Consider the following 15,131-nt stretch of genomic DNA (forward strand, 5'->3'; position numbering starts at 1 on the left):
TTGCAGATGACATCAAGCTGGAAAGGTTTGCAAGCATTTTGGATGACAGGATTAGAATTCAAACCACGTTGACACATTGGAAGTTGGTTGGAAATCAACGAGATGAAATTCAATAAAGAGAAATGAAAAGTACTTCACTTAGGAAGGAAAAATCAAATGCACAGCTATAAAATGCAGAATAACTGGCTATGTGGTAAAACTGCTAAAAAGGATCCGGGAGTTATAGTGGATCACAAATTGAATATAAATCAACTGTGGTGCAGCTGCCAAAAAAAAAAAAAAAAAAAAGGCTAATGTCATTCTGGGGTATATTAACAGGAATGTAGTATGTAAGACACGGGAGATAATTGGCCCGCTCTACTCGGCACTGGGGAGTAGCTGGAGTCCTGTGTCCAGTTCTTGGCACCACACTTTAGGAAAGATGTGGATAAATTGGAGAGAGTCCAGAGGAAAGCAAAAATATGATAAAAGGTTTAGAAAACTTGACCTATGATGAAAGGTTCAGAAAAACGGGCATGTTTAGTCTTGAGAAAAGAAGACTAGGGAGGGACCCTGGTAACAGTTTTCACATATGTTAAGAGCTCTTATAAAGAGGACAGTGATAATTGTTCTCCATGTCCTTTAAAGTAGGAAAAGAAGTAATGGGCTTAATCTGCAGCAAGGGATTTAGGTTAGTGTATTAGCAGAGGGAGTGAGGGAGCTGCATTCACAGTGTGGAGCAGGCTTGTTATGAGCTAACAAGAGACACCTGGTGCAGGGGGGAGAGAACCTCAAGCAGCTGGTTCCTTATTAGAGAGCTGACAGCTGTTTGAGAGGGCTGACTCTGGGAAGTTTACAGGGGAGTCAGCTCTGTGCAGGACTGTTGCAAGCTGAACCCCAGGGCAGGTTACCCCGTAAGAACTCATTAACAAAGAACTCTAAGAAGGAACCCTTTTGGTCGCCCAGGCTCTGAGGTAAGAGCCGTGCCCCAGATTTTTGGGACTGAGTTTTGTCTGAATAAACCCAGGCCCCAATAAGGGTGGTGATTGGATGAGCAAGTGTGGAGTGTCTGTAAAAGGGCCTGGAAAAGGGAGAATAAAGGGCAAGGCAGGGCAGAGGCACAAGGCCACAAGAGGGCACATAGGGGCAGCCAACTCGTTTATAGTTAGATATTAGTAAAAACTTTCTAACTAGAAGAGTAGTTAAGCACTGGAATAGGCTTCCAAGGGAGGTTGTGGAATCCCAGTTGTTGGAGGTTTTTAAGAACAGGTGGGACAAACACCTGTCAGATGATGATTTAGGTTTACTTGGTCCTGCCTCAGCACAGGGGGTGGGACTTGATGACCTCTAGAGGTCCCTTCCAGCCCTACATTTCTGTGATTCTATGACTCTCACTTTTTCCAGACCACTTTCTGTAGTAGGATCCAGTTCTTCTTGCTGAATAAATTAGGGCCACATTCTGATACCATTACATTGGTTCAGTAGCACCTTACTCTCATTTACTTCAGTGAGACTATCTATGGACTAAGGTGCTATTCAGCGTGAGTAAGGGTATCTGAATTAGTCCTTAGTGTATGTAGACTCAGTTCTGTTTCTGTTACAGTCAATTGGAGTTTTTGCCATTAACTTAAGTTGGAAAAAGATTTGGCATTCCATCAAGAAAGAACAAAAGGGGAGAAGAGTTTCTCTTGAAGAATACATACCCGAAGAGCTTGTGGTGTTTGAGACATAACACAATGTTGTATTCCACATTAGCATCCCCTGCTGATGCATCCTGTATAGGGTACCACTGGCAAGTATAATACCAGCAGTTTGTTTTCCATTCCTCCATGCCTTATCTGAGGCATTATCAGAACTGGGAAGGGATCCAGTGTATATATACTTAAAAAGGAAAAAAAAAAAAAAAAAGAAAAGAAAAAAAAGACCCAGAAGAAGCTGCCAACATCTCTGTTATCATCACCCCAGAAAGAAATAATACAAAGCCACACAGCCTAAAGGTCCAACCATGCAAGCTGTTAAGCAATTCCTTTGGAGGTGCACAGCATGTCAGCTCAGTGCCAACTCGGTGTTCTGGGCACCTTCCAGGATTAGGACCATCATTATATCTCTCTCTACTAAAGGGTGAAAAAAAGTGAAAATATCTTGAAAAAAGGTGAGAGATGCACAGAAGTAAAATTGAGAATATAATGAACCTCACTTTATTTGTTCACTGGGGAAAAAAGTGCCCCACATGTTAAGTGACATTTTGCTGGAGTACTTATTGTTTTACTTATTTCATTACCAAATATTGGTTACGACATAAGAAAGCAGTGATGATATGGTACCTCGAACTTTGTGTATGCTTTTCCTCACAAAACTAATTGTATAAACGTGTTAACAGTATTCAGTTGGTAACTATTCTCAGTAACGTTGTCAGTCTACTGGCAATGACAATATTATAATATAATATTAATATAATATAATAATAAGATAATATTATTCTTCACATTTTAATAAGTGTATTCCATACAGTATACATACACGGGCAGGTTTTGTAGATGAATCCACAGTAGATATGCCTGGCCATAGCAACTTGATACTGTGTGTGATACAGACAGCAACTGCCCTTACTAGGCATCCTAAGCATGTTAAGAATTTTTTTAAAAAATAGACGCAGCGAGAAAACTGACATGATTTCTATAGATCAGCATGGCAGGGCTGGGCCAGCCCCCATGAGGGGTGGGGAGGGAGTACCACCCAGCCCTGCTCGGATCCCAGCCCTGCCCTCTGGCCTTAACTCCCGACCACAGCCCGGCCAACGCTTTGCTCCTGGCTCCAGCTTTGGCCCCCTTACACTTGTCTGAATCCCCCCTTCCAGGAGCTGCGGCCTGGCTCTGAGGGGGTGCAGACAGGGATAAGGAGGGGTGCGACCCTGAAAAGTTTGGGGACAACAGCTATAGATACTTAAAGGTTTACCGTAGAATGCTGGTGTGTGCTGGATTTTTTTTTTTTTTTTACTTTTTTTATGTAAACTGTCCTTTCTATTTGGAGCCACATGAGCTCACCTATGGTCTCACAAATTAAATGTGAGGAATTCCTCCAGGAAGTTTCTTGATGTTGGACATGGGAATTCAATTATGTTCATGCTGGTAATGCTTCAGCAAAACAAGATTTGCTATCTTCAGCAGTGTCTTTGTAGTGTTCTGTTCATAAAGGCATGTATCAAAGGTTAGTATGAGCACTTCCACCGAATGGTGTGTATTTTAGCTATTTGAAATTTCTGTACACAACAGCAATTTATTTACCCTATTAAACTATAGGCCTATTGTTGCACATGCATCAAAATATTAGTTAAGGTGGGTACAATTCCTCCTGCAGCTCTGGGGCTGAACTCCTTCACGCCTCTTGACAGGCCAGCTCCTGGCTGGTGCCGAGGAGACCTTACTGTCACGGCTTGTATTTCAGTAGTGCAGACAAGACCCACTGTCTAAACAAGGTGAGTAACATGACCCACCAATTCCCAGCAAAGGTCCATGCCTCAATCAAAATTCCAATGGTTATTAATGGCAAAGATGTCTTCTCTGTTTTGGGAGGGAGGAATTATCCACGTCCTTTTCAGAACCCCTGTGATTCCTTCCACCACTTTATTCTCCTTATTCTTGAGGCCCCACCTCATAGCCACCTTTCTTCTGAGTGGAGAGGATTAGACAAATCTTTCTTCAGACCTGTTGACTCTTCATCATCCAATGCTGTGGCTGCTGAACAATGTTCAGTGTTCTCCCTCTCTGACCTCCTCCTTCAGTTTCCTTAGCTCTTCCAGTGCTTTTCTGTCCAGAGAACCAAGAAAATTAGACTAGACATCAGGTTCCATAATGGAAATTTCCTGTTCACAAGTTCTTCATGGTTCCCACCATCAGTTCATTGCTAACTTCTCTTGTTAACAAACTAAATAATAATGATATATGTGGTTCCCATAGGTCAAAGCAAACTGCTGACACACATTGGGGGAAAATACCCCAAAACTGAAATCCCTGCAGAGAACTATGCTGCATGAAACACGTACAGCTCATTTGGGTGATATTTTAGTTTGTTTTAGATAATGATAAAGAGAGTTTGTGAAACTACTAATTTAGTTGTCTAAAAAACCCAGATGACACTGAAATATAACATCATGTTTCTAGAAGATTGCTGTGGGTGGAAATAAAAATACAGCAGATTATAAAAAGTGAAATACTTAGGAACAGCAGAAAGTCATTATTATTCAGGAGTTTGCTCTTGCTTTGTTTTTAAGACAGAAGCATATATTAGTCACTGAAACACACGCTAACATCCTAGTGTCGCCTAGTATTGTACTGCTTATTAGAATACATTGATATTGATTCCATAATGTCTTTAAATGTCTCACCTAGTATTCCAGTTAGCATATGGGTTCCAGATACACTACTTCTAACACTATGTTCTTTGTATCTGCAAACAGATAATCCTTTCCATGCAGGCTCTCTATTTCTTTTGCCAGTCTGAAATTTTGCAAGAGAAGCAATTTTTCCAGACCTGGTTTGTGTTTGTTAAAGATATCATAAACATTCCCGTTAATGTCCTTCTCCATAGTAGATGTCTGCATTGAACAATAACGTAGTAAAAGTCAATTCTTTCTAACTAGTTTAAGCAGTCATGGACATTGGAATACAGTGGCTCTGTACGGTTAACTTCCTGTAACAAATGGTAAAACATTATTTGACAATGAGCCCCATGCAGCCATCTTTATTTCTCTATTAGTAGAATCCACTGTTAGCTGCCAAATTCGAGGACTTCTCCGAATGTTCATGCTGTGGCACCACTTACCTTTAAGGGCCAGCACTTCTTGTGACAATATCCATATATCTTTTCAGTATATTGCTGTTGTTGTCACAGGAAGAGCTGGCACTTTAAGATGGTTGATACTCAGCCTCATCTCTGCCAGGTGTAGCCTACCTGGCCAGATGAATGGAATGAGTAGTACAGGTCTTGTGGTGGGGACCATGCAACTAAGAACCAGGCCTGCTAGGAGACAATTCAGCCAGGAGAGAGATTCCAGGGAGAGCAGACCTGGGAAATCTGTATAGCCTGATCTATAGATTAGGAATAAAAATTCCCAGTTATCACTTTCACGGTAGACAGGTTCTTGTCCCAAGATTAGGCCCAGTATTAAAATTATTATATAGTTGGGAACCCCGATGTGCACAGCTGCAACACTCACACTACAGTAACTCTTCTATATTTACAAATAATTTATGAATACATTTAGCAAAGTCACACACACTCTAACTCAGTAAAGTAGATAGAGATAATACAAAAGTACATACTTACACCATCCCTTGCAGAAGAAGCTGAAATGTTAGCTATTATCTTCCTCATCACTGTCACCTTCCTCATCTTCACCGGTGGCCATCATTCTGGCCCCTCCCAAGGGCTACATCTCTCTCCCTCCTACTGCCCTGGAATGCCACTTTTATAATATGTTCTGCTGATGTTACCATGTCTAATGCATATTCAGTAGGGGTTTCTTCCCTCTTCCTTATTTGTATTTCCTTCCCTTACCAATGTTAAGGTATCCTTTTTCTATAGCTTAATATATTTATGATTTCACCCCATTATAATATACATCAGTTCGTTGCCATGGCAGTCTTGCGGTTGGATGTTCCGTCCAAAACATTCCAGAAGCTGGTGTTAGTTCATGTTGCTATGGTTGGCTGATGTCATTATGGACAAAATTCCCCCTTACATTCTACTTCCAGTTCCCCAAAATGTATGGGTTACATAAATTTATTTGTGCTAAAGTGCATAGGCCTCAAGCCTCATGCTAACTCCTGAAGCCAGTGTCTTACAGGATACAAGCCTGTAGGTTCCTTGCATTACTGCTGAATATAATAAAGCAGAATATAATGCAAAGCAGAGAATATAATAGAGGTAAGCTAGCTCACTGGGCTACACCAGTGTTCCATTAAAGAGTGGAGGGTCAGTGAAAACTAGGCTGAGGAGAGAGACTTGCAGGGAGCAAAAGCCTGCTAGGCCTGGGCAGCAGGTATAATAGGCACTGCCATGGCCACCAGACCCCTGGTTGCGGGGTTTGGCGGGTGAAGGTTTTGCTTTATTATGCCCCATGCAGGTTTCCGGGGTGGCTGAGGAGGTGGTGATTCACAGGTGCTATTCAGCTTCCTGGGTTTATCAGTAATCTCCCTGGACTCCAGAGAGATTACTGATGAACCCAGGAAGCTGAGTAGCAAATACCGCCTCCTCGGCCACCCTGGAACCTTCATGGGGCATATCAAAAGCATCTCCGGGAAGAGCTGCTTTTCCCCAGGGGGCTTAGGGTCTGGGGAGGGGAGGCCCAACTGTGGCTGGCCTGGGGCTCCTCTGGGCAATTGTGGGGGAGCTCGGGTCACCTCCAGGCCGGGTTCAGGGCTACGGCCAGTTTGGGGCTGCTCTGGTGGGGGTGGAAGGGGCGGAGCTGGGGGCTAGTTTCCCTGACAGGGGGCTCCACCCACCACCCATGCTGATAGAAAGAAAGTCTCAGCAGGCATTGGACTAGGAACCCTGAACCAAGGGTGTGAGCCAGCTAGCAAGGCTAATTGGAAGATCTGTGTTATTGTAAACTGTTGGTTTTTTTTTAATAAACCAGACAGTCAAAAAAGGGAGGGCTAAAGCGAAAACACTCACTGCATGAAGTCTGGTTAATAGGGGAAACTGAAACAGTGGCAGAGCCCGAGACTGGACTGAAGAAGGCTCTGCTACAGCCATGGAATTAGACTAACCTCTTCAGTAGCCTTAGATTCCAGTGGGGACTAAATGCTTACAGAAATGCAGCTCTGTATGTCTGAGGAGGTGGATGTGCTATTTGTGTTGTAACACAGATATGAGGAAAAACAGTAATACAGTTTGGCCCCAATTTTTCTGCTTAAGTGGGTTAAAGGAAGAGCCATCTTCTCTCATCCACCTGCACACACAAGAATTAAGGCCAGATTTTTAAAGAGGCTTTAAAATGGCTTCTATTTTTCCACCTACAATTTTGTGTCCGCTGCTGACTACAGGCGCAAAAATAGAGGCCAGGTTTTAAAAGCAGCCATATTAACCATCTATCATGCACTTAGCCCTTTAAATTGGGAAATGCAGAATTCCTAGCTATAGGATAATAGGAGTCTGAACTGCATTTTAGAATACTGAATGAACATTAATGGTATTAATATTCTTTTTTTTCCCCATATAAGTTTTGCAGAGACTCATTTGACTCTCCCAAATGTTGGCTGGGGAGATATCTATGGGGGGAAATGCTTTTTAAAAGGCTTTTAGAAACAGGCAGCTCTGATTTCTCTGAATTAGTCATTCTGTTCCCCATAAAACAAAGATGGAAATGGCATTTTTCTCCAAATATATAAACAGAGCTGGGAAGATGCAACAGTGGCTACTAAAGAGCACACTGAGTCATTCTCAATAAAATATAACCTGCTCACAACCCACACTTTAATCCTGCGCTTATTGAAATTACTGTCAAAACACCCATTGAAACCATGGGGAGCAGGGGTAGACCCACAGTCTTTTACCTTCCATTGCATCACCAGTTCTGATCTGGACAAAGACACATGGGGAAACTTTAAATTTTCTGGGGTTTTTTTATGTATGACAGTCTGTAGCTGAACAGACCAAACTACTAACAATTAACCTGGTTCCCTTGCTTCGAGATGTTCTGTATTAAAACCACTGGGGGAATGGCCATTCTCCATGGCACCATCTCCTTTTTTACCTCCAGATTTCTCTGTGGAAAAACTAAGACAGAATTAATATAGCTCAGAGGCAATGGCAGCTCAATACCTGCTTTCCTTCTCCCAGACAGGAGAAGATGTAGTCCCAAAACTTTATAGCACACGTGCAGATTGCTGGCTTTTGATTGACACCATCTGTGTCTACCTCCAGGTTTGTAACAGAGCCAGTTTGTTAGTCCCCAGAGTGTGCTGCATGGACCACGTTTTCTCCCTTGTCTTTGAGGAGATGAGTGCCGGGTGGGGGTACATAGTGGTGGAATGGACGTCTGGAGATTGTGTGTGCTGTAATTTCTGTTTCTATTTATGTCATTGCTGCATTACTTCATTTGAGCTGGAGGAATTTATGCATCTGTTTAATGTATTTTTTAAAGATTGTCAAAGATGCCCAGGAGCACTGATAGGGTGCTTTTTATAATTGTTGGTAAAAATCCAAATAAATAAATAATGATGGTGAAAGAATGGCAGAGTTTTTCACAGAAACTCCTAAATTAATGCATACGCTTAGGGGAGAAATGTATATGTATCATTATGATGAATTATATCATGACGTAGGCTGAATAATATATGGTGGCTGTTTAAAATTCAGAGAACATATTTTGGGATAAATCTGATATTTAATGAGAAACCAGTCACTGTCAATTTAGATGGCTAAGCAGAATTGCTTGGGAAGTGGGTAACCGTTGATGAAGTAAGCACTAATAAGAAATAATTACCACGTGTCATTACGCTACTGCAAATGGGAGTGGGAGTTGAGATTTTCAGACACTCTAGGAGATTTATATGTACACCTACAATTTAATTTTAAAATGAATGGCTGGTGTGTCTAAATTTCCTCAAGTGCTTTGAAACCTCAACTAGGTTACATAGTTGGGGGTAAAAATGCTATTGGCAATGTTTGGTGACAAGCGCACAAGCACATGAAGATTGAGAACTGGCCTATACTGGGGCTGCAGAGCACCATTTAAAGTGTGTGGGGGGGGCACATAGATCCCTGCCTGACCTTTCTCTTCTCCTCTCTGGCACCCACCATCAACCTGACCCTCCCATCCACCCATCCCCTCCAAATTTGAGCAAATGGCATTGCAACCTGGGTTGCAGTGCCATTCAAGTTTGTCCCAGAAGCCCCTCCGGCATGACAGAGAGGAGGCCAGGACAAATTTGAGCGAGTGGCATTGTGACCTGGCACACAGTCACAGCACCACTCAGGTTTGGCCTAGCCAAAAAGTCAGGCCATGGCATAGGCTTCACGGCCTGTGGGTCTAGGTTTCTTAGTTTAATTCCCTTCTCAAATGTTAATATTCTTTATTATATCATTCCAGGTGGAGAGAGAAAAAGCTATTCTCCTGGCCAACCTTCAGGAGTCCCAGACGCAGCTAGAACACACAAAGGGAGCCCTAACTGAACAACACGAGCGAGTCCACAGGCTCACAGAGCACGTCAACGCCATGAGGGGACTGCAGAGCAACAAGGAGCTGAAAGTAGAGCTGGACTGTGAGAAGGGCCGAGACTCTGGCGAGGAAACACATGACTATGAAGTAGACATCAACGGCCTAGAGATCCTAGAATGTAAATACAAAGTGGCAGTGACAGAAGTGATTGACCTTAAAGCTGAGATAAAGGCCTTAAAGGAGAAATACAATAAATGTGTAGAAAACTACACTGAAGAAAAGGCAAAGTATGAGACCAGGATCCAGAGGTATGATGAGCAGGTGACGAACCTGGAAAAATCAACGAAGGAAAGTTACGAGAAAATGGTTCAAATGGAAAAAGAGTTGCAAAGGATGACGAGTGTAGCAAATGAAAACCATAATACCCTCAACACAGCCCAGGATGAGTTGGTGACATTTAGTGAGGAGCTGGCTCAGCTCTATCACCATGTATGTTTGTGTAATAATGAAACTCCCAATAGGGTCATGTTGGACTATTACAGGCAAAGTAGAGTCACCCGTAGCGGGAGCCTGAAGGGACCTGATGATCCTAGGGGGCTCCTGTCTCCACGGCTCACCAGAAGAGGAACGGCATCCCCAGTAGAAGCCAGGACCCCAACTGAGCATGTTTCGAAAGAGAGCACAGAGGCTGGCAAAGAACAAAGTCCAACCAAGACACCTACGATTTCTCCTGTCATCACGGCCCCTCCTTCCTCTCCCGTCTCTGACACCAGTGACATACGCAAAGAGCCAATGAATATCTACAACCTAAATGCCATAATACGGGACCAAATCAAGCACTTGCAGAAGGCTGTAGATCGGTCACTGCAGCTGTCACGCCAGCGTGCGGCAGCACGTGAGCTGGTGCCCATGATTGATAAGGACAAGGAGGCCTTAATGGAAGAGATACTGAAACTGAAGTCCCTGCTGAGTACAAAACGGGAGCAGATAGCAACCTTGAGGGCAGTGTTGAAAGCCAACAAACAGGTAAGTGAGTAACAATGCTGTCAGTTTGTGGTGATCAGTATTTTCATAGCTGATTTATGGGCCTTTCAACAGGTATTGTGGTAGATGTTTGAACAATCAGCTGTCCATCTTTCCAGTCAGTCACAATGAGGCTGAGGTTTTTCTTGTTTTTCTTAACTCCCTGCAATCTTTCTGCATAGTCTTTTTGCAGCACCCAACCTTGACCTAAAGGATGGGCAGAGTGAGTGACTTGCTGTAGAGTTTGAGACCTCAATGTCCTTACATGGATCAGCCTACAGGAGAAGGAGAAGGGCAGTAAGAAAGGCACAGCTAGAGCCGAGCACTAATGTGGCTCCCTAGTGGGTCTCCTGGTTTGAGAAGAAACCAGGTTTTGAGGGCCACAACCAAACCTGGGTCTTCCAAATGGTAACGTGATGTGCTGTAGCCTCAAGGCCGTACGCAACTCCAGGGAGCTCGGGAATAAAAATTTACATTGCATTTACACAGCTGACTATCTCAAAACACTTTACAAAGGTGGGTGTCTGTACCCCATTTTACAGATGGGGATACTGAGGCACAGAAAGGCTAAGTGATTCCACCAAAGACATGAGGTGGGTCAGGATTAGAATCCAGGCCTCCTGTCTCTCATTCCCTAGCTGTACCCACTAGACTACAATGCCTTCGTGCTATCCTATCAACGGTGGGCGCTCTCCGCTAAACAAATTCAGTGACTGATCCCTTTATAGTCAACAGTAGTTAAATGGCAGCAATAATCCATGCACTCTAGGCAGGGGGAAACATTTATTTCTGCAAAGCAAAATGATCAACAAAATTGTAGACCCATCTGATTATTGAACAATGTCTGATCATTTAATACAAATGAGTGGATCACACAGCTCTCTTGGGTACGCAAATCTCTCATCCAATTTGGATACTAGTTTGTCACTGCAGTCTCCTGGCCAGATATAATGGTCCTGGTTTTCTTTTCTATACTGGTTTTACATCAGTAAAACTCTATTGACTTAAATGCAGTTACTCCTGATATTGAACGGGTTGGAATTTTTCAAATATTCGTTTTCCAGAAACGCCATTTTATTGCCATTGAAATTTTTGTTTGTCATTTTTAAAATAAGAAATATTGAAAATTTTAAAAAAAATATATCACTTTGGGGCAAAACTGATCAAAAACATCCCACATTTTTTTATTTTTATTTTGAAAATTATAGAGATTAAAAAATTTTCAAAAATGAAATAAAGATTTTAAAATTTGTCTCAAATTTTCTTTTCATTTTTTGACAAGGTCTGTTCTTGATATTGTATAGTAAGACTAGAATAAGGCCCATTGTATGTGAAATGCAAAAAAATCCCTGCACTTGCGCACTCTCTGTCATCACCATGTTCATTTAGTTGTGTTATACCCCTATCTCCAACCCTTTGTCTGCTTTTGCATCTTTAGGCTTTAGTATCTTTTTAGGCGCCAGTCTTGCAAACAATTATGCACGTTGTTATCCGCAAAAATCTAGGGCATCCCGCCTATACCCTGCTGAGGACTCAAGGCGTGACCTGGTTAATTTCAGTACCCCCACCCTTTCCCTACTGAGGGCTCGGGCTGTGAAGCATATACCCTTACCCATGGAGCTCAGGGTAAACCTGTTCAATTTAAGTACCCGCCCTTTCCCACAGGGTTCTGGGCTATACAAGTCTGTGTAACTTTTTCCCAGTGAAAGAGCCTTACACAGCAGTGCTCTAAACATCAATTTATTAGCAATACATACAAAATACATCTGCCAAACAAAGCTATTACGCTCACCACTCCCAATAGACAGACAAACTTCACCCGATGGCAGTCAGGATCCACTCATCTGGGGATGCTGGTGCTACCTCTGCCCGTCACAGTTGTGCAAGGGCGTCAGTTCTAGCAGTTTGATGTTGAACTGCAGGCCAGCGATGGTTCCCAAAGAGCATTGTTTTTCATTTACGTTATATAGGTAAAACTAGCTCCCTCCTTCAAATTTACTAAATCTATTACATTATTCAACACCCCTAGGTAATAACATTTAACCAATCATGCACTGGCACCTATGTTTGCTCCTCCCTGCTCTTTACATTTTATCTTTCATGCCCAAATTGTACCTTATTTATGACCTTCTTTGTTTGTGCAGATGGTCAGCATAAATTCGCTGGTCAGAGCTTATCTTATCTATTTCACCATTTGTGGGGGGTTTTCTGTATCCTCCCTAAACTTCCCAGCGCCTGGGTGTCTCTACTTTACAACCTTGGTGTTAGAACTATTGTTAGGGGCATTCCTGAGGTGGGGGTGCCTTAGCAGCAGGAGAGCATTTTTTCTTAATTTTAGTGGTGAAATCCCTGAGTTTTACCCAAGGCTAATCCAAGCTAGTTTAGTATGGGGGTGAGCTGCGTCCCCCAGGCCTACATGAGGTTGGTCAAGGCTAGGTTAGTATGGGGGTAAATTAAGTCCCAGGCCTACAATGTGCTTAACTTTATGCAGGTGAATAGTTCCACTGACTTCCATAGAACTACTTGTCCTCAAGCATGTGTTTATGTGTTTGCAGGATCAGGGCCATAGATTGTAAACTCTTGAGGGCTTTTCCATCATCTGTGTTAGTTTAGAGAACAGGACAATCGGTCCCAATCCTGATTAGGGCATTAGGTCACTACCATAATATAAATGATAGGCTGAAAATATAAAATCACCCAGAGGTCAGGAAATACAACCCTAAAGATTCCAACAGCAAAGTTAACTTGGATGTATTGTGAATTTTATTCCATATCAAGTTTTTTAGAAGGATATATTAACATACACACTTAACTAGAGAAAGAGTACTGGTAAATCTTATGTATATGAAATGAAGGTATTGCAACTGTGCCCTGAAAAGTTATTGTGTGAAAAAGCATGGTGGGATTCTGTGTCTGTTTCTCAATGACTCCAGTTGAATGTGGTCAGTTTGCAAATAAAAAGATGTCTCTTAATTGCTAACTTTGCAAACCCATCCCAATATTTGAAAGCCAATCAGATTTATTTCCATGTCATACTTCACCAACAATAATCTAACTATTAATCTGGGTCCTTATGAGGCCCTTATCACTATAGTATCTGAGCACGAGTAAACCCATCCTAATACAGGTATATTGTTGATTGTAGATGTGATGTAATTGAGATACACCCTTGTTCTAGGCCCTTTGACCTAGGTAAAAGGGCAGAGTGCAGGGGCTATGAAAGCCCCAGACCCAGCCAGGGGAGGATTCCCCAGCACAGAACCTCAGAAGAGAGCCCTAAGGCTGCACTCAGAGTATCTGGGGGGGCGGTTGGGGGCTGCTGGGGCTGCAGTACTCAGAGCTAAGAAGATTCCAAGCAGCCCTGCAGCCCATATGGCAGCCTGGGAAGGCTGTGGTAACTTAGGACCTGTCTTAAGTAAAACAGCTCAAGTTAATACGTTCCCTTTACTGCACTGGAGCTAGTGTAGCACAGAACAACCACACTGCAAGGCAACGGTGGAGTTACACGGAGTCATTTGATTAGCTGATGATGAGTTATAACTCGAGCTGTTGCATCTCCACTACATTATTAGCTCAAGCTTCAACCCACCCCACTAACGGGCCAGCTATCTCCTAGCTCGAGCTTAAAGTACCAGTTAACTCAAGCTAGAGATTTTTGTGGGTGGATGGGAATCAAGCTAGGGGTGACACTCAAGACGCACCCTCAGACAGTCTCCTAGGGCTGTCTATGTTATGCCAGGGGCCACAGAGCTGCCTCGGATTGGGAGGAGACAAAGATGGCACAAAGCACCATAGGCCCACCTCCTTCTGGGTTGCAAATACTGTGCTGTGCTTTTAGAAAGGTCAGCACATATTCTCACCCTTTATGCCCAAGAAAGCAGTCAAGACCCATCACATCCCTGGCCTCTTTGATTCTTGCTACATTGCCCTTGGTATTCTAAATAATTATTCTAAATAATGTCTAAAATCCTTTTTAGAAATGGCATCACTGTTTTTAAAAATGCCTGTTGGTAGTGGTTATTATTATTATTTTATTGTGATTAATGTTTGTTTGATTTTTCGTAAAGAAACAGAATGACAAGTACGAAAGGGGTAAATGACTTACAGCTTGTTAAAGTTTCGAAATACAGTATGCTTCATGGGATCTGCAATACTAGTATGCAAGTTTACAAGTAAACAGTCACAGCAATGAATAATTTTGCCTTTTTGATAACATCTTCTGTTCAGGAACAGTGGGCATAATACTAAAAAAGAGAAGCATTAAATTAATGCCAAAAAGTTAGTGTGTTTTTATGGAAACATACCTATTTAAGAAGAGCATATTACTCTCTTCTTACCATCATTCAACTCAAGGAAAGGCTCCTTAGAAACAAAATGCAGGATTATGGTTTTGGGTATTGCTTAGGTAATGACATGACACAGTAAACCTAGGAAACATGGGTGCTATCTAGTGGCCACCAAGTAGCACTGTAACTTCTTTCTGAAAAAGAAAACTGCATCGTGTTGCTAAAAGAAACAGTAAAATGCAGTGTTTCACTAACATTTTCTGCTAAGTTGGCATTCTAACCCGTAGCTTCTTGAAGAAAAATGTACAGTACTGCCTCTTAACTTGAATTGTGCTTATCTGACTCAAGGAAAACAATCAAGGAACCTACAGTCCTCTTTGCTCATATTACAGTAGCCCTCCAACGTGCCAAACAGGATTAGAGTCCCATTGTACTAAAAATATACTAACTTAGAGGAGGACAGTGTCTCCCTTGCAACCTAAAATATCCAGTTAAAAAACCAGAAAAAGGGTGGTGAAAATGGGATCAAGCAATTTGATCAAGGGGATGATGAGCATACCTTTTGTTCGTTCACTTTCTCCTTTTTATTTTATGCATACACTTATTCAGCACGTCACTTGCTGTATCACCAGTAGTTTGGGCGCAAAACATAGAATCTTTAAAATCTAAAGCAATAGTAA

At 42.4% G+C, this 15,131-nt stretch overlaps 1 protein-coding gene across 17 annotated transcripts in view; it reads left to right on the plus strand.

The window, feature by feature from the left end:
* BICD1 (BICD cargo adaptor 1) overlaps nt 1-15,131 on the plus strand; it is a 398,310-nt gene that overhangs the window by 183,852 nt on the left and 199,327 nt on the right. For all 17 annotated transcript variants that reach the window (XM_084617590.1, XM_084617580.1, XM_084617593.1 and 14 more), the window contains one exon: nt 9,074-10,168. In XM_084617590.1, the coding sequence (XP_084473716.1) occupies nt 9,074-10,168 (1,095 nt within the window). The remainder of the gene's footprint in view (nt 1-9,073; nt 10,169-15,131) is intronic.

This window comes from Lepidochelys olivacea (genome assembly GCF_965140295.1).
Source record: "Lepidochelys olivacea isolate rLepOli2 genome assembly, chromosome: 1".
Taxonomy (NCBI): domain Eukaryota; kingdom Metazoa; phylum Chordata; order Testudines; family Cheloniidae; genus Lepidochelys; species Lepidochelys olivacea.